We start from the raw sequence: 24,485 nt of genomic DNA on the forward strand, positions 1-24,485 counted from the left end.
ACAGGTTGAACATCTCTGCTAGGTCCTCCTCGGCCAATAAGCCTGGAGTGAATCTGCTGTGGGTTTGCCATTTACACTGTCCATATTGACTGAAAGGATGCTGGGTTGAAAGCCCTACAAAGGCTGGGACGGAGATACTCTTCTCTCCTTTCTCTCTTTGAGTAATGGCCGAGCAACGTGCCAAGACCCAGGGATACATTGAATGGGTCAGACACACAAGATCCCCTGGATTTCAAGATGTTCGTCTCAGTGTTGCCAGCCCTACTTGTCCCAGAGCCCAGCCCAGTGTCCCATCTTGGTAGATATTGCGGGAACTAGATTGCATTGAGAGTTAATCAAAGACCTACTTCACATAGGGCTGTAGCTCAGAGTTTCTCAACCTCGCCAGCACTTTGGGTGGGATAATTCTTTGTGGGGATGGGGGTAGGGGGTGCTTTCCTGTGCAGTGTGGGATGTTTAGCAACATCCTCGGCCTCCACCTGCCAGCTGCCGATCGACTTCCCTCCCCAGTTCTGTGACAACCAAAAAATGTTACCAGACATGGCCAAATGTCGCCTAAGGTGCAAAGTCACTGTCATTCACGTAGATTTAGTCTTGACTTTCCAAGAACAGGGACTTAACCACTTGATTCTGTTTTTTCTTCATAGATAAGAACTTGATAGGCAAGATAAACACAAAAAAAGAATATAAACTTTTTTTTTTGGTAATAGTTGCTTTATTGAGGTGTAATTCATCTACTATAAAATTAATCCTTGAATTTAGAAGTGTCCAGCTCAGTGATTTTTGTACATTTTCAGAGTTCTCCAACTATCACCACTATCTGGTTTTAGAATGTTTTCATCATCCCCCAAAGAAAACCTGTACCTGTTAATAGTCATTCTCCATTAGCCCCTAGGAGGGCTTCCCTCAGAGAAGGCGATGGCACCCCACTCCAATACTCTTGCCTGGAAAATCCCACGGACGGAGGAGCCTGGTAGGCTATAGTCCATGGGGTCCCTAAGAGTCGGACACGACTGAGTGACTTCATTTTCACTTTTCACTTTCATGCTTTGGAGAAGGAAATGGCAACCCACTCCAGTGTTCTTGCCTGGAGAATCCCAGGGCCGGGGGAGCCTGGTGGGCTGCAGTCCATGGGGTCGCACAGAGCCAGACACGACTGAAGCGACCCAGCAGCAGCAGCAGCAGGGCTTCCCTGGTGGCCAAGAGGTAATGAATCCACCTGCCAGTGCGGGAGACACCAGTTTGATCCCTGGTTGAGAAGATCCCTTGGAGAAGGAAATGGCAACCCACTCCAGTATTCTTGCCTGGGAAGTCACGTGGACAGAAGAGCCTGGCAGGCTACAGTCCATGGGGTCACAAAGAGTTGGACACAGCTGAGCAGCCAAACAGCAACAACAGCCCCTGGTAACACCGGTCTGTTTTCTACCTCTATGGATCTGCCGAATCTGGGTATTTTCCATGTAGAATCATAAGCTGTGGTCTTTTGTGATTGGCTTCTTTCAAGTAGCGTATTGTTTCCAAGGTCATTCATGTTGTAGCATGTATCAAAGCATCTTGCTTTTTTAAGGCTGAATAACAAGCTGGAATCAAGATTGCCGGGAGAAATATCAATAACCTTAGAGATGCAGATGATACTACCCTTATGGCAGAAAGAGAAGAGGAGTTAAAAAGCCTGTTGATGAAAGTGAAACAGGAGAGCGAAAAAGTTGGCTTAAAGCTCAACATTCAGAAAATGAAGATCATGGCATCCGGTCCCATCACTTCATGGGAAATAGATGGGGAAACAGTGTAAGACTTTATTTTTTGGGGCTCCAAAATCACTGCAGATGGTGACTGCAGCCATGAAATTAAAAGACGCTTACTCCGTGGAAGAAAAGTGATGACCAACCTAGATAGTATATTCAAAAGCAGAGACATTACTTTGCCAACTAAGGTCCGTCTAGTCAAGGCTATGGTTTTTCCTGTGGTCATGTATGCATGTGAGAGTTGGACTGTGAAGAAGGCTGAGCGCCGAAGAATTGATGCTTTTGAACTGTGGTGTTGGAGAAGACTCTTGAGAGTCCGTTGGACTGCAAGGAAATCCAACCAGTCCATTCTGAAGGAGATCAACCCTGGGATTTCTTTGGAAGGAATGATGCTGAAGCTGAAGCTTTGGCCACCTCATGAGAAGAGTTGACTCATTGGAAAAGACTCTGATGCTGGGAGGGATTGGGGGCAGGAGGAGAAGGGGACGACTGAGGATGAGATGGCTGGATGGCATCACGGACTCGATGGACATGAGTCTGAGGGAACTCCAGGAGTTGGTGATGGACAGGAAGGCCTGGCATGCTGCAATTCATGGGGTCGCAAAGAGTCGGACACAACTGAGTGACTGAACTGAACTGAAGTGAATAATATTTTGTGTGACTACACAATATTTTATTAATCCATTCACCAGCTGATGGGCATTTGGGTTATTTCCACCTTTTGGCTATTGTTAATAATGCTGCTATGAACTTTCATATATAAAGTTTGTGTCGGCATATGTTTTCATTTCTGTTGGGCATATACCTAGGAATATTCTAATTGCGGGGCCACATGGCAACTCTATGTTTAATATTTGGAGGAACTGCCAAACTGTTTAACAAAGGGCCTGCACCATTTTGCATTTCCACCGGTAGTGTGTGAAATCTCCAGTTTCTCCACCTCCGTGCCATCATTTGGAATTGTCTTTTGGTCATAGCTGTTCTGGTGGGTGTGAACATGTATCACATTGTGTTTTTGATTTGTGCTTTCCTGTTGACTAGTGATGTTGAGCTACTTTTCATGTGTACGTTCTTTGGAGCAATGTCTAATTATATCTTGTCCATTTTAAAATTGTGTTGTTTGTTTTTTATTGCTGAATTATAAGAGTTCTTTAAATGTTCTGAATGCAAATCTCGTAGCAGAAATATGATTTGCAAGTATTTTCTCCCATTCTCTGGGTTGGCTTTCATTTTCTTGGTGCTATTTTCTGATGTAGAAATGTTTGTAGTTTTGATGAAGTCGAGTCTGCAAATTTTTTCTTTGGTTCCTTCTGCTTGGGTATCATATCTAAGCAACCTTTGCCAAATCCGAGGTTACAGAGACTGATTTCTCAATTTTCTTCTAAGAGAATATAGTTTTAGCTCTAATATTTAGGTTTATGATCCATTTTGAATTAATCACTACATATGGTAAGAGGTGAGGGTGCAGTTTTGTTCTCTGATTGTGCAGATGTCCATTTGTTGAAGAAACCTCTTTTCCAGTGATCATGACATCCTTGTCGAAAATCAGTTGAACATAGATGTATAGGTTTATTTCTGGACTCTTCAATTTGATTCCACTGGTCTGTACTTCTGTTGTAACTTTTAACTTGCTACTTCCTTACTGTGGAAAAATGGTAGGAAAGTGTCTTTCATAAATAGGGTGAAAGAGTCTAGGTAATTTGTGTGGATGTGTGGTTAAAAAAATATGTAAAATATTGATCACATTTTGGAATTAAAAGGGATCTTCGAGGTCATGTTAGTTTAAACCATTTGTTTTGCTGCTGGGAAATAAAAAGATTAAATTTCAATTTCAGAGGCTAACAAATCTGTCTGAAAATTCACAGCTAATCACTGGCAGAGCTGGTATTAGAACCCAAATCTCTCGATTTTGTAGGGCAGTGTTTTTTTCTTATTCCTAGGCCCCAGGTCTCCCCGAAATTCCTTTAACAGACTGGTGAGGTTCTGTCTTCGCCTCCCTCTCTTCTTGGTCCACAGAAGTGAATGAGGTGGTGACGTGTGTATGCTTTTCCTCCTAGAGCCTGAGGAAAAAAAAAGGCAAGCCAGCACGGGGAAAGCATTTGGAAAATCTGAAATTGCTGTATAAATGCCCCTAAATGATAAGATTGCCAGCTAGCTGCTCCTCTCCTAGGAAGGTTCAGCATGTCAGGCAGAATAATGAAAGGAAACAATTCACTCTCAGACTCCTTTTTAAACCGCTGTGGTTGTCAGTTTTCAAGGAAGGGGGCAGAGTGCAGGGAGCTAGATGGAAGCCGCAGGGTGGGCTGGGTGTGGCCAGATCTCAGGTGGGCTGGACTGGCTGGGAGAGGGCTGGAAGCACAGTGCCTCACCCATGCCTGAGAGACAGCCCAGGTACACGGAAGAATCCTTGCCTCGCTCATGCAAAGAACTGGGCACCTGACCCTGAAATGACCATGTCCGATGGTGGTCCCTTGGGTCTCCTCAGAACATCCTGTGTGTCCCTGTTTTCTACCAACAGTAGTATCACCTGTGATATTAACCTGCAGAGGGAGTCTTGTTCCAAACCAGGTGTGGGAGTGATTTCCCCTAAATGCTGAGCCCCTAGATGGTAGGAACTGTGTTCTCGTTATTTGACAATGGGAGCTGTGTTTTGTACTTATTTGGGTCACCTATATAGATACCCTCTCCTTGGTGTGTGTCTTTCGATGGGGAGGTTGATCCCCCTGATATTAATTACTTGCCACTGAACTGGAGGCCAGCAGTGACCACCTTTCACTGCAGCGGCATTCCTCACGGCACCTCCTGTAGTATCTGCCTGGCATAGGGGCTTATTTGGGGAGCCAGCATTTTGAAAGGGCTCAGAGTTCATTGGTATGAAATGAATCAAAGAGAGAAACCACAATCACAATCTTTTAATACCTGTCCCACCAGGCATGGCAGCCTCTCCCCTATATCCCCACTGGGCCCAACACCAGATGATGCTGTGGCTGTAACTGAATACTGGGTCTCCATCCATCAAAGGGCCAGTGAAAGTCGCCCACCTAGCTTGCTCACCGGTTTGGTGAATCTCACTGTGTGATCTCTTTCTCTTTCAGGGCTCTGGCTGACATCCTAAGACAACAGGGACCAATCCCCATAGCACACTGTGAAAGAGAAACTATCTCGGCCATCGATAGCTCTCCCAAAGAGAACACGCCGGTCCGATCGTCCTCCAAAAACCACTACACCCCCGTGCGCACGGCCAAGCAGACTCCAGGTAAGTGAGCGCTGATCACTTTGCGTCTCGGCTGAGGCTGGCGAGAGGGTTCTGTGGTGTTTCTGCTTCAGCCAGGCAGGTCCTGGAGCCCTGACCTGGTGGGCTTATGGAAGAGTCTGGGGACTGTCCCCCTTGGGGAGAGAGTGGTGTGGGAGACCGCCAGTGAGTGTCTGGGCTGGAGGAGAGCTGATTGTTTAGAGCCTCTGGGATCTCTTGAGTGTCTGCGTAACTCTCTTCCCTGAAAGGAACTTGAGGCAGCCTTTGGGGTGAGGTATAGTCACTCTCTTGCCCACGTGGTGGGAAGGCAGATATTTGACAAGTGGCTGCAATCAGAGACTGCTCAACTGTTGGAATCTCAAAAAGCATTTCCTGTGGGTAGGGATTACGTCTGTGTTGTAGGATAACCTTTTGCTGTGCTCTGTGGATTCTCTGGATATATGAGCTGCTGTGTAACAGCAAGATGCTGGTGTTCTTCTACTTGGCCATCACTGTAACCCGTATGGAACAATAAACAAAACAAGGGAACAATGATAAATAATATAACCTCACATGTATGGGGATCTTGCTGTGTGCCAAGTGTTATGCTGATCATTTTACATGTATTGTCTTATTTTTCACAGCAGCCTTTGAAGTGCTTGTATTATCCTCTTTTTATATATGGAACAGAAAGGCTCACTAATTTTTCCAAGGACATATGGTTAGTATGAAAGCAAGCCTGGATTCAAACTGAGGCATGTAGGTAACAACAGTCAGGTCTAGAAAACCCTAGTATCCTAATCCAGTTTGGGACATTACTTTCTCAGAGTTTCTGAGAGGACTGTCCCCTTACAAGAGCAGCTGGGGAGGTCATCTCTCATTGTGAGCATTACCAGACAGCCTACTACTAGCCCTAATCTCAGACATGGCTTCTGTGTTGGTACTTGGATCTGAAATCATCACCCTATAGCTCTTCAGAGGCTGTAGGGTCTGAACTAAACCTGCAATAAAGATATGCAATCACTAGGTGGCAATAGGTCTGTTGTGAATTCAAACTGTAGCAGACGTGCTATTGAGACCAAATTTATAAAATCAGAAATCACATACTTGCTTTTGAGGTAATACAGTTAAGTCTTTTGAGACTCGGATAAAAATCAAGGACATTCACCTCCCCCAGATGTACACATATGAATATATATTTGATCCAACATGTTGTGTAGGGTTTACGAGGTTCTTCCAAAGTTGAAAATCTCTGATTTAAAATTAACAATGAGAAATCCACCCTTGCAAAAAATTCTAAGATGCATTTTTAGCCTGAATATCATAAATGTTTAAAATGTAAGTAATAGAAGGAACTGGCAAAAACCTCGAGACCAGTGATTATCTCCCTTGCTGCATATTAGAATCACCTGGGGAAGCTCTTAAAAATGCTGATGATGCTGGTGTCTGGGTCCCACCAATTAACCAGAGTTTCTGGGGATGCTGCTGGCAGCAGTATTTTAAAAAATCACTCGAAAGTGATTCTAACACACAGACAGAATAAAGAATAACTTGTCCAGATGGATTCCTTTATTTTATGAATGAAGACACTGAAGTCGTTCTCAAATTTGGCTGCACGTTGGAATCACCTTGGGAGCTTTAAAAATTTAGAGTACCTGGGCCTCACCCCCAGAGATTATAATTTAATTGATGTGGGGGTGTAGCCTGCACAGGAGGTGGGGGGCATGTTTCTTTCTAATAGGTTGTCGTCGTTCAGTCGTGTCCCGCTCTTTGCGACCCCGTGGACTGCAGCACTCCAGGCTTCGCTGTCCTTTACTATCTCCTGGAGTTTGCTCAGACTCATGTCTTTTGAGTCAGTGATGCCATCCAACCATCTCATTCTCTGTCCCTGCACTTCTCCTCCTACCTTCAATCTTTCCCAGCGTCAGAGTCTTTTCCAGTGAGTTGGCTCAGCTGGCTCAAGTATTGGAGCTTCAGCTTCAGTCATCAGTCTTTCCAATGAATATTCAGGGTTGATTTCCTTTAGGATTGACTGGTTTGGTCTCTTTGCAGTCCAAGGGACTCTCGAGAGGCTTCTCCAGCACCACAGGTGATTTTAATATGGAGCGAAGTTTGGGGAATCATTGAGCTGTGGAAAGTGCAGAAAGGTGCCATTCTAACTTATTGTTGATTGTCTAATTTAAACTTGGTATTGTGACCATCTGCAAGGGGGCCTTTCTGTTTCTCCAGAGACTCATGATTTGAAGTCAGGCTCAAGTTTATCTTCATCCCTCTCTGTTCTGCTTTTCTCTGTCTCATTCACAAACCAGATAGTTCCCAGTCACTGAGTCTAGACTAAGTGGACAGTCTTGATTTGCCCTTAAATGCCTTCTACTGCTCGTGAAGGTCTGTCATTTCTTCTGGTTTCTGTACATATCCTTTCCTCTGTTGATCTGAGAAGAGAAGCTTATAGTTAAATGATTCACTCCTTTGTTTTGAGAAATCCCTCCCTATATTTCTCAATTTGGAACTCTTCACTTGGCTTGTAGAGATGGGAATTGTTCCCTGGCCCAGAATACATTCTCAATGGTGATACTTAGATTTAAAAGCAATTTCATAACCATCTGCAATGTCTACAACTTCTAATGGATGCAACTGCTTTTCCAAATAGCTGATCCTTTGCCACAGAAGACTGTGTTTTGAGCAGAAGTTTAAATAGAACTTTGTGTAACTGTTCCAAGTGGAGATTTGTTGTGGTTTCACCACTGGTCGAATCAACAGATCACTGTTGATCACTGATCAGAGGAGTATTGTAGCAAGAGTCTTGTTGGAGGATCTTGAGAAAGATATCCAGAAATCTCAGGAGGCATTATAGCCTATGAGTCTGGATCAGCCACATCAGTATCACTTGAGAGATTTTGAGAAATGCAGAATCTTAGGCTCCCATCACTTGCTTGAGGAGAATTTGCATTTTCACGAGCTCACGTAGCAAGTAACATTTTAAAAGCCCTGATATAACATTGCTGTGACATAAATGCCTCTCAGTATTTTTTCCTTTTCTTCCCCTTTCACATGCTGCGTATGTAGCTTTGGCAAGTTTCTTTGCCTGTCTAAGTTTTTCATCTGCCGTGAGGCTAATAGTACAGCTGTGTCAGCTCTGTCATGTCCGACTCTTTGCGACCCCACGGACTACAGCATGCCAGGATTCCCAGCCCATCACCAACTCCTGGAGTTGACTCAAACTCATGTCCATTGAGTTGGTGATGCCGCCCAACCATCTCATCTTCTGTTGTCCCCTTCTCCTCCCACCTTCAATCTTTCCCAGAATCAGGGTCTTTTCAAAAGAGTCAGGTGTTCACATCAGGTGGCCAAAGTGTTGGAGTTTCAGCTTCAACATTAGTCCTTCTGATAAACATTCAGGACTGATTTCCTTTAGGATGGACTGGTTGGATCTCCTTGCTGTCCAAGGGACTCTCAAGAGTCTTCTCCAACACCATAGTATAAAAGCATCAATTCTACGTTGCTCAGCTTTCTTTATAGTCCAGCTTTCACATCTGTACATGACTACTGGAAAAGCCATAGCCATGACTAGACGGACCTTTGTTGGCAAAGTAATGTCTCTGCTTTTTAATATGCTGTCTAGGTTGGTTATAATTTTTCTTCCAAGGAGTAAGCATCTTTTAATTTCATGGCTGCAGTTACCATCTGCAATGATTTTGGAGCCCCCCAAAATAAAGTCTGTCACTGTTTCCACTGTTTCCCCATCTATGTGCCATGAAGTGATGGGACCGGATGCCATGATCTTATTTTTCTGAATGTGTAGAGTTGTTCAATGAGTTAAACTAAGGAGATCACTTAAAATAGATCCTGAACATAGCAAACCTCTATATCAGCCATAGTGGGGCTATAGAAGTATATTCACAACTGAAGGCAAATAAACCAAATTAATGAGAGAAATGTAGGCATTGGTGTCCTTAGACCAGGAAGGATCCATGGGGTTTTATCCAGAATGAAAGCCCCTGGCCCCAAGCCTTCTGTGCCTGCCCCTGCCTGTAGCACATCCTCTGAGGATGAAGGGGCTTTGGAGGGCTTTATGCGGCTCTTGCATGTCGAAAGCACAGGCTTGTTTGGTTTAGGGAGTGGAGTGAGGGTCCTGCCTTAATAATAGTAAAAGCAATGATACCACCAATCTGGAGTACCCACTCTTTCTTACTAGTCTGTTAGTTACTTTATTTACAATGCAAAGGGGATCCTGCAACATTTCATATCTATAACATCTCTTATTTCCACATTGGCAGAAAATTCCTTTTTCCTTCCGTAAGAGCTCTTTATCCTAACTCTTCTAGAAATCCCTCTCCAGTTTTAAAGGGAGCTTTAATACTGGACAGTTACTTTGGACACGGAAAATCAGTGAAGCCCATTTCCATCTCCCACCTCTCAAATCTGGCTGCCTCTAGACTCTCACTATTCAAAGTGTGGTCTGTGGACCAGCAGTGACTGCATCCCATGAGAGCTTGTTAGAAGTGCAAACTCTTGGGCCCTTCCCCTGACTAGTGATTCAGAATCTGCATTTTAACAAGATCTTTAGGTGATTTGTACACCTATTAAAGTTGGAGAAGATCCTGTTAGCACCACAAGCCTCAGCCCTGATGACATACTGAAATGATGTAAGCAATTCTGATAACATTAAGCCCTGGCCCTTACCTCCCAGGATTCTGATTGAATTGGTCTGGGGTAGAACCCAGACATTAGTAATTTTCAAGAAACTTCCCACACGATTCCATTGTTCAACAAACCAAGAACCAGAGCTAAAGGAAGATTGTCAAATAAGAAAAATGTCCTCAAGGACTGCAGAGTCTGAATTCACATCAAGACTCACAAAGTGGAGCTTGGCTGGTCCTTCTTCGTGAGCTGCAGGGGTAAGTCTTCTCCACGGCAGGTGGGCTGAAGGAGCGGGGGATTTGGGCTCATCTGAGAGAGGGAGAGGTCAGTCTATAGCTATGTATGGAGTCCCCTGGGCAGAAGTAGGTGTGAGTAAAAATACAACAGGCTCCCCATCCACAGATTCAACTAAACTCAGATCCTGTACTGTGTTTACCATCCAAGGTTGGCTGAATCCTTGGATGTGGAAGCTGCAGGTACAGAGGGTTGACTTTGGGACTCAAGTATCCATGGAATTTGGCTTCCCTTGCAGTTCCTGGAACCATCCCTTGGATACCAGGGACTGACTGCATCAGAGCTGATTGGCAGACAGGGCAGAGCTGGGCGTCATGATATGTACTCTATCTGGAATTGCAGGTCCCTGAGCCCAGGATCTCAGAGGCTTGCAGTGGTCTCAAGTGACCTTCAGGAATGGGGAGGAGTGGGGACCTTGCATGTTCACCTGGTCTGATTCACTCCTAAAGAACCTGTCTTGGGACAACTTGGGGAGAGTAGGGGTACCCATCCCTCGGATATCATGTATTGGGGTTCTAAAGTCTTGATAACCAACTTACCATCATCAAGAGTGGTGTCTGCTGGAGGGAATAAATATTTATTCCCTGCAGCTCCACACCACTGGGAGTTGTGTATGTGAGTTATCAGTCCTCTGCCTCCTGTCAAAGCCGCCTGCATTAATGGCAGACCAAGGGAGCCAAGGGGCGTGCCTCCGAGCTTCATGGAGACCAAGAATGGGGCTGGACAGTTGACAGAGGGGCTCATAGTTACAGCGCTGCATGACCTGGCCCCTCAGTGCTTCCTTGAGCTCAGACTCTATTACCTTCTGCCTTTCTCTCTGGGATCCAGACACCTGACCCTCCTCAAGTCAGCATGTTCTTGCCTTAGGGTATTTCCCCTTCTCTTTGGTGGCAGGAAACTGTCCAGCATCCGATATTTGTGCTGTGAAAGTTCATGCTCACAAGAGGTTGACGACCTTTCCTAATCTCATCTGCGCCTGTCCCCTGCTTCATTTTCTTCTGGGCACCTGCACCATCTAACGCCGTGGATTGATGAGATCACTAGTTTATTGTTTCTGTCCCTACCAGAGTTTAAGCTCCATGTAGGCAAGGGTTTGTCTTATTCTCTGTGGCGTCTTAGATCCAAGAGCATTCCCTGGAAGCTCATTGTAACAGCTCAGTGAATATTTGCAGGGAGTGTCAACATGGTCCTTCACTTGGAAAGATGGAGGTGCCAGACCGCAGGTGGTAGTGACCTGCCTGGAGGTTGCAGAGCTCTCATCAAGGCTGCGTGACCCTCTGCTGCCCTGTCTGCACAATTAGCACAGAGTTGGCCACACTGACAGCCCAGTGGGCTGGTTATATGGTGGGGAGCTGAGCCAGGAGGTGCCAGTTTCCAGAGCCCAGGCTTCACCCCACAGCCTTTCTCCTCCCATCCTGGGGCTGATCCAGGACTCCAGGTTCAGTGTGGCCAGAGGGTAGGAGCTTTGCTTGCTTCCATCTGTAGAATGGGTTAATAGTAGTGCTTCCTTCCTAGGGCTGCTGTGGGGAGTAAAGGAGTGTTAATACAATCAGAGCAGCATCTGACAGAGAGAAACACTGTTTCAGGCCTGCACGTCTTCCTCTGGTGGTCACCAGGCCATGTGTGGCTGTTTGTGGAGCGCTTGAAGTATGTTTCAGAGCCTGACAAGATTTCAAAGAGTCGGTGTGAAAAAAGAAAGAATATTAAAATAGCTCCATAATTTTTTATATTGATTACATTTGAAATGATAATATTTTGGATATATCAGGTTAAATAGAATCTATTATTAAAATTAATTTCATCTGTTTTTTTCATTTTTTAACATGATGACTAAGCAATGTGGACTTACCTATGTGGGTCATATCTATGATTTGCATCTCATTGACACTGGACAGGGCTGCTTTAAACATTAGTGGTGTGGGGGCCCTCCCTGATGATCCGGTGGTTAAGACTCCGTGCTTCCAACGCAGGGGGCATGGGTTGGATCCCTGGTCAGGGAAGTGAGATCCTGCATGCAGCATGGCCAAAGATTAAATAAAGCTTTACAAATGTTAGTGGTGTGGAGCATCTCCTTGAGTTCAAGTTTTGGTCTTGAACAAAAAAATCCTCTCTGTTTGGGGAGCTTACACTGTAATGGAGGAGATATAAACAGGTAAATAATTTCAGCGAGTGCTAAATGCTCCAGGCATAGGCAGGCAGGTGATGTGTTAGAGGAAGGCTGGGGAAAGGGAGGCCTGTTTCTAAAAAATTTATTTTTCTTGAAATACACTTGATTTACAATGTTATGTTAATTTCTGTGATATAGCAAAGTGACTCAGCTATACCTATGTATACATTCTTTTTCATATCCTTTTACATTATGGTTTATCACAGGATATTGAATAGAGTCCCCTGTACTATACAGTAGGACCTTGTTGTTTATCTATCCTACATATAACAGTTTGCATCTACTCATCCCAAACTCCCTCCATCACTCCCCACCCCCTTCCCCTTGGCACTTGTGATAGTGTGGTCCTAGGAGGTGGCATTTGAGCTGGCACCTGACTGACAGAGAGGAGCCAGCCATGGGGACATCCAGAGGAAGAACATTCTAGGCAGACGGACCAGCAAGTCCAAAGGCCCTGAGGCTGGAGCACGCCTGGCTGTTCACGGAACAGAAAGCAGGCACAGGTGCAGAGTGTGGTCAGTGATGGAGTGGCAGGTGCGTGATGCGAATGGACTGACGTGGGCCAGTCCATGGCGTGGTCTTGGAGGCCATGGTAGGGAGTGTGGCTGTGATTTAACTATGCTGATCTGATGTCTAATATAGTAAGATAGCCTTGGTTGCCGAGTAGTGGATGTGGACTCCATTTTTGTTGTAGTTTAGTGGCTAAGTTGTGTTTGACTCTTTGCAACCCCATGGACATAGCACCTTAGACGGCTCGGCCATCCTGACACACAGGATAACCAGTTAGCATTCCTAATAGAAAGAAGGGCTAATGGGAGAGCTTTCTCTGGCTGCTTCTCCCGCATGAAGACGCCCTCCCTATAAAGAAGGCAGGATAATGCAGTAACAGAACCGGACACACCAAGACCCAGATCCTGCCTGAACTTGGACCAGCTGATAGACCTCAGTCCAGGGCTGTTCAGCAGGGCTGGGCAGACTTTTTCTGAAAAGGTCCAGGTTGTAAATGTTTCAGACTCTATGGCCGTAAGGTCTCCATCGTTGCTACTCGGCTGGACCACAGAGATACATAAAAGAGTGAGCACCACTGTGTTCCCATGAAATGCTATTTATAAAAGTAATAGATGGACTGGGCCCATGGCTGTTGTTTGTCGACCCCTGTTCTTAATTTCTCTCTGAAAGCCCCGGGCACCTTCCAGGCAACCTCTGCTTCCATGTGACATGTGAGTGGGGGTACACATCCCTCACCAGGATGCTGTGAGCAAGTCAGAGGCCAGCACAGAGTCGTGAGCCCAGGAGTGCCCCATAAACATCAGGCCCTACTCCCCCACCTTCCTTTCCTGCAGCTCTGGTCAGGGTGTTGCTGGATCTTGGCTTTACAACAGGTAGAATGGGGCCTAATGAGAGCTAAGGAGTTACCATGTCCCACTAAGAGTCCAGGGTCCCCAAGGTGGTTCGGTGGTAAAGAACCCGCCTGCCAATGCAAGAGACACGGGAGAGGTGGGTTCGATTCCTGGGTTAGGAAGATGCCCTGAAGTAGTAAATGGCAGCTCACTCCAGTACTCTTGCCTGGGAAATCCCATGGATAGAGGAGCCTGGAGAGCTACAGTCCATGGGGTTGCCAAGAGTCGGACACAACTCAGCGTCGGGGCATAGGAGGAGGAGACGCGGAGGCCAGGGTCCCCAGCCTGACCTTCTTGGTGGTTATATTCACCACCCGGGTGATGGTGTAGAAAGTGTGCTGACTGAAGTCATGCATCACCAGCAGGGTGCCCAGAACCCCCACGATGGCAGACTCAGGGTTCCGAATGTCTCTGTGGGGTTATGTCTACTGCCGAGAGCACCTCCTTCCATTGTGTCTCAGATCCCATTTATTTCTGGTCCTCAGATGCCCTGCTCCCGGGATCCACATCCCTGCCCCGATCTCTACCAGCTCGGTTCCTTTAGGTGTCAGTGAGCTCCCCCCACCTTAAGGCAGGAGGGAAGCCCTCTCTCCATTTCACCACTGCTCCCTACCCCCTCGCTGCCTGCTTCTCTCCTTGACAGCCGAGCAGAACAGTCGTCTACACCTGCTGCCTCTGCTCCCGGCTTGCTGACTTCCGTCCTCGTCCCTGCGCCTCGGTGGCCATGGGGGTCCCAGGAGCAGGCTCTGCTGGGCTCTGTGGCTGGAATGGGCCTCCTACCCCTCCTTCCACCAAAACCAAGGCTCTGGCTGCCTGGACCTGCTGGGTTTTTGGGTGGTAAGTCCTCCCTGGCTTCACAGGCTCCCACGAAGATCTGCTCTTCACTCTGGAACATTCTTTATGTCCACTCTTGCTCAGCCTCCCTGTTTCTCCCGATCTCGGCTCCCCTCTCACTGTCCTGACTCCTGGATGGGTCGGCCCCTCCCCAGGGCGCCTGGCACTTCAGAGTTAGGGGCATGGGTGTAGGGAATGAGTCCCAGCTTGGACCTCTATCCTATGACATCTCCCTAAGACATGACCGCTGTCGGCCCAGCTCAGGGCCAGGTACATGAGAGCTGTGAACAGCACACTAACAGTCTTGTGTTTGGGGGTCAGAACCCGTGTATCTGATGAGGAGGGGAGCAGTCATGCAAGAGAGTCACAGGGGTGTAGTTGACGCTGTGTTTGGTGTGAACAAACAGAGCAGATCAGTCGGTAGCCTGGAAACAGCAGTTTTCCGATTGCATTGAAGGAACCTTGGGTCCGGATCTTGGGAGGTGACTGGCCTGTCTTAGGGTGTCCTGCCCTTAGACACCCATGGCTTGTGCTCCCCAGGGAGGGGCATAGCTGCCAGGAAGCCTGAAAACCCTGGTCTTTAAAGAATATTCACAATGGATGGTGCTTTTAAAATAATTTTTAAAATCTTTTTATTTTGTACTGAAGTATAGCCAGTTAATAATGTTGTGATAGTTTCAGGTGAACAGCGAAGGGACTCAGCCATACATACACATGTACCCATTCTCCCCCAAGCTCCCCTCCCATCCAGGCTGCCACATACCATTGAGCAGAGTTCCCTGTGCTCTGCCGTAGGCCCTTGTTGGTTATGCATTTTAAATACAGCGGTGTGTGCATGCCCATCCCAAACTCCCTAACTACCCCTTCCCCTCATCCCCGCAACCAACCATGACTTCATTCTCTAAGTGTGAGTCTCTTTCTGTCTTGTAAGTTCATTTGTGCCATTCCTTTTTAGATTTTTCCTCTTCTTTCTGACTTACTTCACTTAGTAGGACAGTCTCTGGGTCCATCCATGTTGCTGCAGATGGCATTACTTCATTCTTTTTGATGGCTGAGTAAGATTTCATTGTATATACCGCATCTTTCAGATTTTTAAAGCTCTTCCTTCTTTTTAAAGAACTTTCCATGCAATGACTTAATTCAATCTTGTCACTACCCAGTGAGGCAGCCTGTGATCAGGCCTGCTTTGTAGACAGGGAGACTGAGACTCAGGGGCTTCAGAAGTCTGTCCAGAGTTATACCACCAGGAGGCACTGGTCTGGGCTCTGAAGGAGGGGCAGTCTGACCCCACAGGCCACACCTTGAGGCCAGACTGACCGGAGGTGCAGACAGGGCCCTGGGAGGCCCTACAGCTCCGTGGAGCCCGTCCCTGCCCCTGGGTCCACGCCCGGCCCTGGCTGCCTAGTGCTTGGACTTGTGGCTACAAGGAGGACCCTAGAGGAGGCTAACGGTCTCAAGATGTGAGCCTCTCAGCTCCAGGACGGACCTCCCTGCCACAAAGGGAGCATTCACCCCAGGATACTTTGAGAAAGGGGACTGGGAGAAGCTACTGGGCATTTTTAGCAGGGAGTCAGTGGGGGTGAGGGGTGGGTGCTGGCCTTGGAATCTCTTAAGATTCTCCCTTTCTGAGAATGTAGAGGGTGTAGCTGGCATTTGAGGGCTGACCCTGCTCAGAGCCTGCTCTTGCGGATCCTCCCATCCCCCAACAGGAAGGGGCTCAGGGGTGGGGACAGTGGGACAGCCAGTACCCGGGGCCCGGCTGGCATTGGCACATGAGTCAGGAGGCCTGATTCCAAGCTCACTCACTTAGTGGCTGCATGCGTGCGTGCTCAGTCACTTCAGTCGTGTCTGACTCTTTGTGACTCTATGGACTGTAGCCCTCCAGGTTCCTCTGTCGATGGGATTCTCTGGGCAAGAATGCTGGAGTGGGTTATCATGCCCTCCTCCAAGGGATCTTTCTGACCCAGGGATCAAACCCGTGTCTCCCATGTCTCCTGTGTTGCAGACAGATTCTTTACCCACTGAGCCACTTTGGAAGCCCCGCTTAGTGGCTATACAAACTCATCTTCCTCTTGGGATTCTGTGATCCCTCCCCATCCTCCGCACCCTGGGGTCAGAGCCCAGACTTGGCCAGATCACCATCTGTCCTCAAGGCCGGACAGGTCATGAGCGGAAAAGTTCTTTCCTACTTCAAAATTTAAAGCCATTTAGAAAGTGAGTCCTGAGCTGTGTTCCAGTCCTGGGTGGGGTGTGGGTGATGGCTTTTCCCAGCACAGGATTGCCTTGAGAAGGGAGGGGGTGCTCCGAAGCAGAACCCAGAGCCCTTGGACCCCCAGAAGCCCAAGGAGCTACCCTCACCCTGGTCAAGCCAGCTGTGCCTGACACATCCTTGCATCCTTCCAGCCCCAGGGCGTGGTCCTGCTCCTGCCTGGGAACTGCACCGGCTTGGGCTGCCTGGCCAGGGAGGCAGCCCCTGTGGGAGGCAGATGAGGCCTGACCTCACCATATGGCCAGGGAGCAAGCAGGGCCACTGAGCTGGGCCTCTAATTACTCACTGCGCCCAGAAAGCAGGAGGATTTAAAATACGTTCCAGCTGTTACCAGAGCGAGGTGCAGGGAGAGGGAAGGCGCTACGGACAGGGTTAGAATTCACAATGACCGCGGTGAGTTGGCAAAACCGAAGACCAACAGAGCACAATGCAGAGAGGACACGGGCAAGAAGGTGCGAGGCAGGCCGGGCTAACTGCCACAGGCCTGGGGGGAGGGGGTGGGTGTGGCCTGACACGAAGGTCTCGAAGGGTGAGAGCTCCTAGGGCGAGGGGAGCCCAGCCTCTCTCCAGGCGGGCGCCAGGGCTCTTTTCCCCCAAGGAGCTCCAAGCCCATTCAACACAGTAAAGAATATTTAGGACTGATGATGGAAGAGGAGATGATATCCAGCCACCCATCCCTAGATGTGAAGCACCCATCATGTGCTGAGCCAGGCAATGGATAAGACACAAACCGGCCTCAGGAGCTTAAATCCAGGAGCAGAAAGACCAGACTAGACAGTGAAAAGATAACCAGCCATACAGACGCCTCATCAGAATCAGCCACATGTTCAGAAGCTTCTCAGGGAGGGGCCTGGTTAGGGCCAGTGCCTTGAAGGATGGTGGGATTGAACAGGATGGTGGAGAGTGTTCCTGGTCGGTGGACTGGGGGCAGCAAGAGCCTGGCAAGCAGGGTTGCTTAAGGGTGATCACTGCCTCTGGAATAGTTGGTGTGTCTTTTCTGCAAGCGGGCAGTGGTGATAAGACACTGGGTATGAGGCCAGAGGAACTGGAACTCTGTGTCTCGTTGGAGCAGGCTGGCTCTGAGCAGGACTCTCTTTTTCCTTCTCTAAACATAAGGGCTGTGTTCCTGGAGGGCAGGAGGTATGTGGGAAGGGGCGGGGGTGCCTGCTGGGGAGGTGCCATATGGCTCAGTTGGGCCAATGATGGGGGATGGGGTGCGGGGTTGGACCCTGCTAGGGGTCTTGTGAGGCTCTAAGATAAGAGGCTCACAGAGCCAGAGGCACTGGGATCACGGCCTCCTGGCAGCGCGTTGGGAGGAAGGAAAAGGGGAGGTCAGGGTGGGACTCAAGATGCTCCGGTCCTTTCATTCATATAAAAACAGTTTTAGTCCTTTACTGGGTACCAGTCACCAGGGATGTGGAAGGGAAGAAAGCCAAGTCCCAAGTTGCACAGCACTTACATTCAGATGGAAGAGGCAGAAAAGAAACTCATAAACATACAACATAAGTGGCAGTGGTAAGTGCTTTGAGAGAAATAGGGCAGGAGAAGGGAGTAGTGAGTGATGGGAGTTGGGGGGGAAGAAGCCTGATTTGAAGAAGAGACCTCATTTCTGGTTGAATTACTGAGGCAGAGACCTGAATGGTGGAGGGCAAGCCACGTGTGACCGTGAGCTGGGCGGAAGTGCATGTTGCCGGTGTGTCTGGGGAGGAGAAGGACCAGAGTATCTGGGGTGGAGAGAGCCTGAGTAGAGACGAGGCAGCGGGTGAAGTCAGAGAGGGGGGGCCCCGCGGGCCACAGGAGGATCTTGGTTTCATTCTGAGTGTGATGGGAGCCATCGTGGGGATCGTACCAGAGGCGTGATGTGATTTGACTTGTGTTTTACAGAATCGCTCTGCTCAGAATAGACCCTGGAAGGGCAGGGATTGGGGGAGGAGTTGGAGGAGAGGAGAAACAGACGGAGACTTGGACTAAGATGGTGGTAGAGGAGGGCCTTTGAAAGACTCAGCTTCACGCCTAATTTATTATTAACATCTTATCTTGAATAATTTTAAGCCAGTGGAAAATTTTCAGGTGATTGAATGATTCAGTGAACACCTGAATGCTCTTCACCAGTTGTTGACATCTGCCTCTCTGTCTTTCCTCCTCCTCCTCTTCTCGTCTTCACCATCATCACCGTCATCTTCATCACCTCCATCATCACCGTCATCGTCCTCACCTCCATCATCATTACCACCATTGTCAGGATCACCGTCAGCATCACTGTCATCAGCAGCAGCAGCAGCACTGAACCGTGTGAGAGTAAGTTGCAGATATGATCTCATGATTCTTCATTCCCCGCTGTACTTCTATCCCTGGATCTTCTAAATTCAAGGATGCTCTCCTGTGTCACCATGAAACAACTACTAGATTTAAGCAGTTCAGCTTTGTTGCAATGCTAGGATCCAGCAGGGTGTGTGATGCATTTGAAAGTAGAAATGATGATATGGAAGGTAGCAGGGGAAGGCAAGAGTCATGGATGACTTCAAAGATTTTGGCCAGAGCAAATGAGAATGGCTAGGTCAGTGCAAGGACCTGGAATGAAGAGCTGAGAGCTCTTACCCAAAAGAAAGATAGGAAGGATCTGAGTGTTGGCAGATGAACTGAGCTGGGCTGGGCTGACCAGTTCTCCAGTGGATGTTGCCACAGCAGTTATAAGGGAAGTCAGAGAATTTGGCTTTCTTTCTCTCTCTCGTACACACACACACACACACACACACACACACTCCATAGAGTATATATAGATATACATCCATATACACACTTTCTTCTCCCAGGGATCTAGACCTGAATTTAGCCCTAGATTTATCTCACCATCCCTGGTGGCTCAGATGGTTAAGTATCTGCCTGCAATGCGAAAGACCCAGGTTAAATCCCTGGGTTGGGAAGATCCCCTGGAGAAGAAAATGGCAGCCCACTCCACTATTCTTGCCTGGAGAATCCCATGGACAGAGTAGCCTGACAGGGGGTCACAAAGAGTTGGACACAACTGAGCAACTAACACTTTATCTCACTGTAACTAAGCAGCATCAGCAATGACCCTGACCTTAAGTGCCTCGAGGACAGGAACATGTCTGCTTTGCTTACTGTATTCATGGTGTACATATCTTGGTCCTTAGCAGTCATTCAATAGCTATTTCTTGAATAAATGACAGAATGAATTCTCTTACTTAATACACTAGACAGGAGGCAGCAATTGTAATTGTATACCTGCAGAATACCTGAAATAACAGTTCTGATACAAAAGCAATTTTCTCCTATAAAAGAAATCAGTTCAACTATAGTTTAGCTCTGTGTTATAAGGAAGCTTCTCTTATCTGATTGCTCTGGCTTTCTAAGCATGTGGCTTCCGCATCATAGCCCAAGATGGCTGCTCCAGCTTATGCCATCATGCCTGCATTCCAGGCATCAGGAGGAAGTAAAGGCCAAGAAGATCATGTTGCATTTTTTTGAGGATGCTTGCTTGAAGTTGCCATACCCTTCCCACTTACATCACGGTAGCCAATGTAGTCTTTATTTTGGGTGGTCAGGTGATCAGTTAAAATATGGGAATTCTTTTACTAAAGAATGACTTGTCGAGGGACAAGTAGTGATCAGAGTCGTTGCATGGCTAGGATGGTACCTGGGGCTGTGTGATGCTTTCTTCCACAAACCATCGATATAAAAAGCTACTAGGGGCAGTTAATCATTGTGGCTACCACCCCTGCTTTCACAGTAACAATTAATGGACTGTAAGTGCACAGGACAGGTGAAGCCACTGGGCACCCCTGTAGAAGTGTCTCAAAGCTCTGAAGGGGTTGCGTTTCCTTACTTGGACTCTGATTAGGAATCCAGAACTTTACCCTGATAGCAAAGCCAACACATTCCAGGCAACCTCTGTGGAGCGTCCTCACCTCTGTGTCCCCAGCTGTGTGAGCTCCTTGTGGTCCAAGGCAGTGTCCTATTCACCTTTGGGCCCCCGCACCTTCACTGCCAGGAACTCTGGGCTCTCTTGCACCCTGCATCCTAGCCTGTGCCTGCTGAATGAAGAGACAAAAATCAATTTAGATGATTCAGGAGTTTTACCAGATGCAACAAAGCTGATTCTTCCTAAACAGAACATTTGTGGAGGCTTTGCCAGAACTATCTAGAAAAGTGTGTTGATGTGGCCATTGCTCTGGCCCAACCACCTCCCCGTGAGATGAGGCAGGAGCAGTGTCTTCGAGATGGAGACCCCTGAGTAGGAGAGGGAGGTAGCCAGCAGCTGGGTCAGAGCCCACACTTACCCCCCTCTCCCTGGCTTCTCGATTCTGATCTGTATTCAAGCTTTGTATTTCCCTTTGTGTGTGCTTAGCTTAGGGATTTATCACTGCAGCTTAGATCTGTGATGAAATAGATAAGCCTTCACTTTAATAAATGTGGCATTTCTTTCCCCATAAGAATTAGATGAAAGGAAGTGGGGCCTCGGAGGAGGCGGGGTGGGGTGGGGCAGCAGGTGGAGGTGGACGGCCAGGGCTACAGAAGACACTGCGGTCCAAGTGGCTCTGGGATGGGGAACCTGGGGCACAGTTTGGGGCCGTTTTATAGGGAGGTGGTAAGAGGAACAGTCCTGTGTGTCCCAAGGAAAGAAACTATAAGTGGCAGAGTCTTAGGCTTGCTCTGGAGCCCTTCCTAGAGGGAGCAGTTTGGGTCCCCAGCCTGACTCCTCCTTCGGGTGCTGCTGCAGAGACACTTCCTGTAACCCTTTGGAAAGGATGTGGGTGTGAGGTCAGGGGTAGCAGAGCTCTATCAGGTCATGGTCTCAGCTCCAGGGCAACCAGAGAAGCATATACCTGTTGTGGGAAGTGTGGGCGAGCCATGTGACCCTGAGCAGAGATGTGGCTTCACCTCTCTGGACCTCAGTTTGCTTCTCTCTCTATGAGGCTATCTCCTGGTATGATCTTCGTGTGCATGCCCTCGTGGCTCACATGGTAAAGAATCTGCCTGTGTTGCAGGAGACCCAGGTTTGATCCCTGGGTTGGGAAGATCCCTGGAGGAGGGAATGGCAACCCACTCCAGTGTTCTTCCAGGGAATTCCACGGACAGAGGACCTTGGCGGGCTACAGTCCGTGGGGTCGCAGGGTCGGACATGACCAAGCCACTAACGTGATCCTTGTGGAGATAAGAGGCAATGAATATAAGGCCACCAGCACAGTCCAGGCACGATGGCTGGTGAGAAATCGTGGGAGAGCACTGGCATTACGGGTATGGAGTTTGGGTCAGTGTCGCATAATAATTTTAGACTTTTCCTTCCATGACTTTCAAAGCAGGCAACTCTGTGGTTTGGGTCACGTGAACCCACTTTCCTAAGCAGCAATGTGATAGGAATCCTTAGAAGTCAGTGATATGACTCTCCTCACCTGCAGATGACGGGATTGAAGTTCAGAAAGGCTGACTGACTGGCTCAGGATCACACAGCTTAGACGCAGCTCTGCAGCACCCTGAGTGGTTCCAAGAGCTTGTAAAGACAGGCTCGGCCAACTCTCCTGGGCGAACATTGTGTCCAGCCCTCCTAGTAGTTTTCATTCACAGCCCTAAGGTCACGGAGACCAAGAACATCACAAAACAGAGAGAGAGACGGGGCCAGGCCAGTGACCTGTATTTTCAGCTTTCATTAGCAGGATCATGCTTTCAGGGCTGTTGGGCAAACACCTGGCTCCTTAGATTTTCCTGCAAAGGAAGCTCATGATGACCTTCAGAGCCGTGAAGGTTTGGCTGAGGCTGGTCAGCAGCCTCCGGCCGGTGGGCTCACATGAGTCAGAAGGGCTGGCTGAGCACGCTAAACCTCGAGGTTCTCTAAGAAGGAGCGAGATGTTCTATGTAACCATTCTTAAGTAGGAGCCACTGAAGGCACCAACCTTGGTAACAATTTTGTTTATGTTGTTGCTGCGTAAAGATTTGCTTAAGCACCTTGCAGGTTTTTATTTTTTGGGGGGGGAAACTTGCTCTGGGATGTATGATTGCTTGCTATGATTGAAATGCACTCCAGGTATATCGAGAGATTCATTAATCACACATACTCGTCTATTATTAATTGAGTCCTGACCTGATTCCAGGCATTGTGGAATGAATGATGGCATACTGTGCCCAGGGAGAACGTATAGTCTAAGTAAATAAGATGTGTACCCATGAAGAGTTACATAGCAGTATGAGAGTTTAAAATCTGCACAAAAGTATGATTAAAGAAATGTTCGCGTGCCATCCGTAGGAATAAGGTGCTGCCCTTAGGCCTATGGAGAGAGAGATTGAAATACAGCATGCAAACCAGCATGTGTTGAGGGGTACGCGTGAGTCGTGTAGGGGCATTCATAGAACAAGGAGCAGGCTGCAAGTTCATTTGTACTCTTAGGTTTTAGTGAGTGCCTACTGCACACCAGTAGGCAAAGACTGAAATGGTCTAAGGATGCAGCATGAAGGTGGTGGATACTATGTCCTTGGAGGGTAGGTGAGACCTGGATGGTCTGAAACCTGGGGAGGGATCGGCCAAGGTAATCTCTTGGGGTGGATTAAGGAAAGGTTCTTATCAGGGTGAAAAGAGTGGGCTTCTCGGGACAGAGATAGGCCTGCCATGCTCATACTGGGAGGGGGGATGGATAGTAAGAAAGCAGATTAGACAAGAAGGTTGGAAACAGGATGTGGAGGCCTTGAATGCCAGTATTTTTCCAAGGGCAATGCCTGAAGGGAACACCATAATGATAGTGGTGTCCCGCATTCACATTTAAACTCACATTCTAAAACAGCTGGCTGTTTCTGTTTTTGATTGTTTGTGGCTACTATATAAAAATACTATCGACTTTTATCTAATGCTCTTGTACCCTGCAAACTTGCAAATTCCCCTGTTAGTTTTATTAGTTTTTTTCATAGACTCTGTAGGATTTTCTATGTAGATAATTATATCATCTACAATATAGTTTTACTTCTCTTTTATTAGATACATTTTATTTCTTTTCTTGCCTTATTGCACTGGCTAGGACTGCTTTTGCAATTTTGAATGAAAGCGATAAAACTTTGTTCTTGATCTTAAGGAGGAAAAAATTCAGCCTTTTACATGGAGATGTGTGTGCTACGTTTTTCAAAGATGCCCTTTATCAAGTTGAGAAAATTTCCTATAATTGCTAGGTTGTGGAGAGTTTTTTTTAATCAGGAATGGATATTGGTTTGTGTTTATTTCTGTATCTTTTTCTGTATCTGTTGAGATGATCATATGGCTTTTTTCTTTGTTAATATGGTGAATTACATTGATTGGTTTTTCAATGTTCAAAAAACCTTGCATTCCTGGCATAAATCCTATTTGGTCATCATGATTTCTTATCATTTTTATATATTATTGAATTTGATTTGCTGAAATTTGATTAAGAACATTTTGTGTCATTGCTCATGAAAGATATTGATTTGTAGCTTTATTTCTTTGTCATTTTGGTTTGGTTCCAGTGTTAATTCTCATCTCATAGAATGTATTGGGAAGTTTTCCCTCCTTGATTTTATGGAAAAATTTTTGTAAAATCCCCTTATGAAGTTATCTGAGCCTGGGGTTTTGTTTACTTTTTATAGGAAGATTTTAAATTAAAAGTTCAATTTCTTTAATAGATATAAGATAATTATTTCTTTTTGAAACAACCAAGCATGGCTAAAAGATGTTTTAAAACTTGGTTCAAGTGACTGATCCCAGAACATCCTCAAAATGGAATTCATAAAAAGCCAGAGTGGCCAGCCAGCTGTCTTGACATGGTATTAACATTCAAAGAGGCAACAGTCAAATACCTAAACATAATTAAAAAGTAATTAGAATCTTTAATTGGTCTTTTGGAAGGAAAAACAAAGGAATCTATGAAACGATTGTGGTAACAAG

At 47.2% G+C, this 24,485-nt stretch overlaps 1 protein-coding gene across 1 annotated transcript in view; it reads left to right on the forward strand.

Annotated features, from left to right (window-relative positions):
* Nucleotides 1-24,485, forward strand: part of SHISA6 (shisa family member 6) — a 259,886-nt gene that overhangs the window by 20,540 nt on the left and 214,861 nt on the right. Inside the window, exon 3 of the mRNA XM_069603578.1 lies at nucleotides 4,841-5,001. Coding sequence (XP_069459679.1) covers nucleotides 4,841-5,001 — 161 coding nt within the window. The remainder of the gene's footprint in view (nucleotides 1-4,840; nucleotides 5,002-24,485) is intronic.

This window comes from Ovis canadensis, chromosome 11 (genome assembly GCF_042477335.2).
Source record: "Ovis canadensis isolate MfBH-ARS-UI-01 breed Bighorn chromosome 11, ARS-UI_OviCan_v2, whole genome shotgun sequence".
In the NCBI taxonomy this organism is placed as follows: domain Eukaryota; kingdom Metazoa; phylum Chordata; class Mammalia; order Artiodactyla; family Bovidae; genus Ovis; species Ovis canadensis.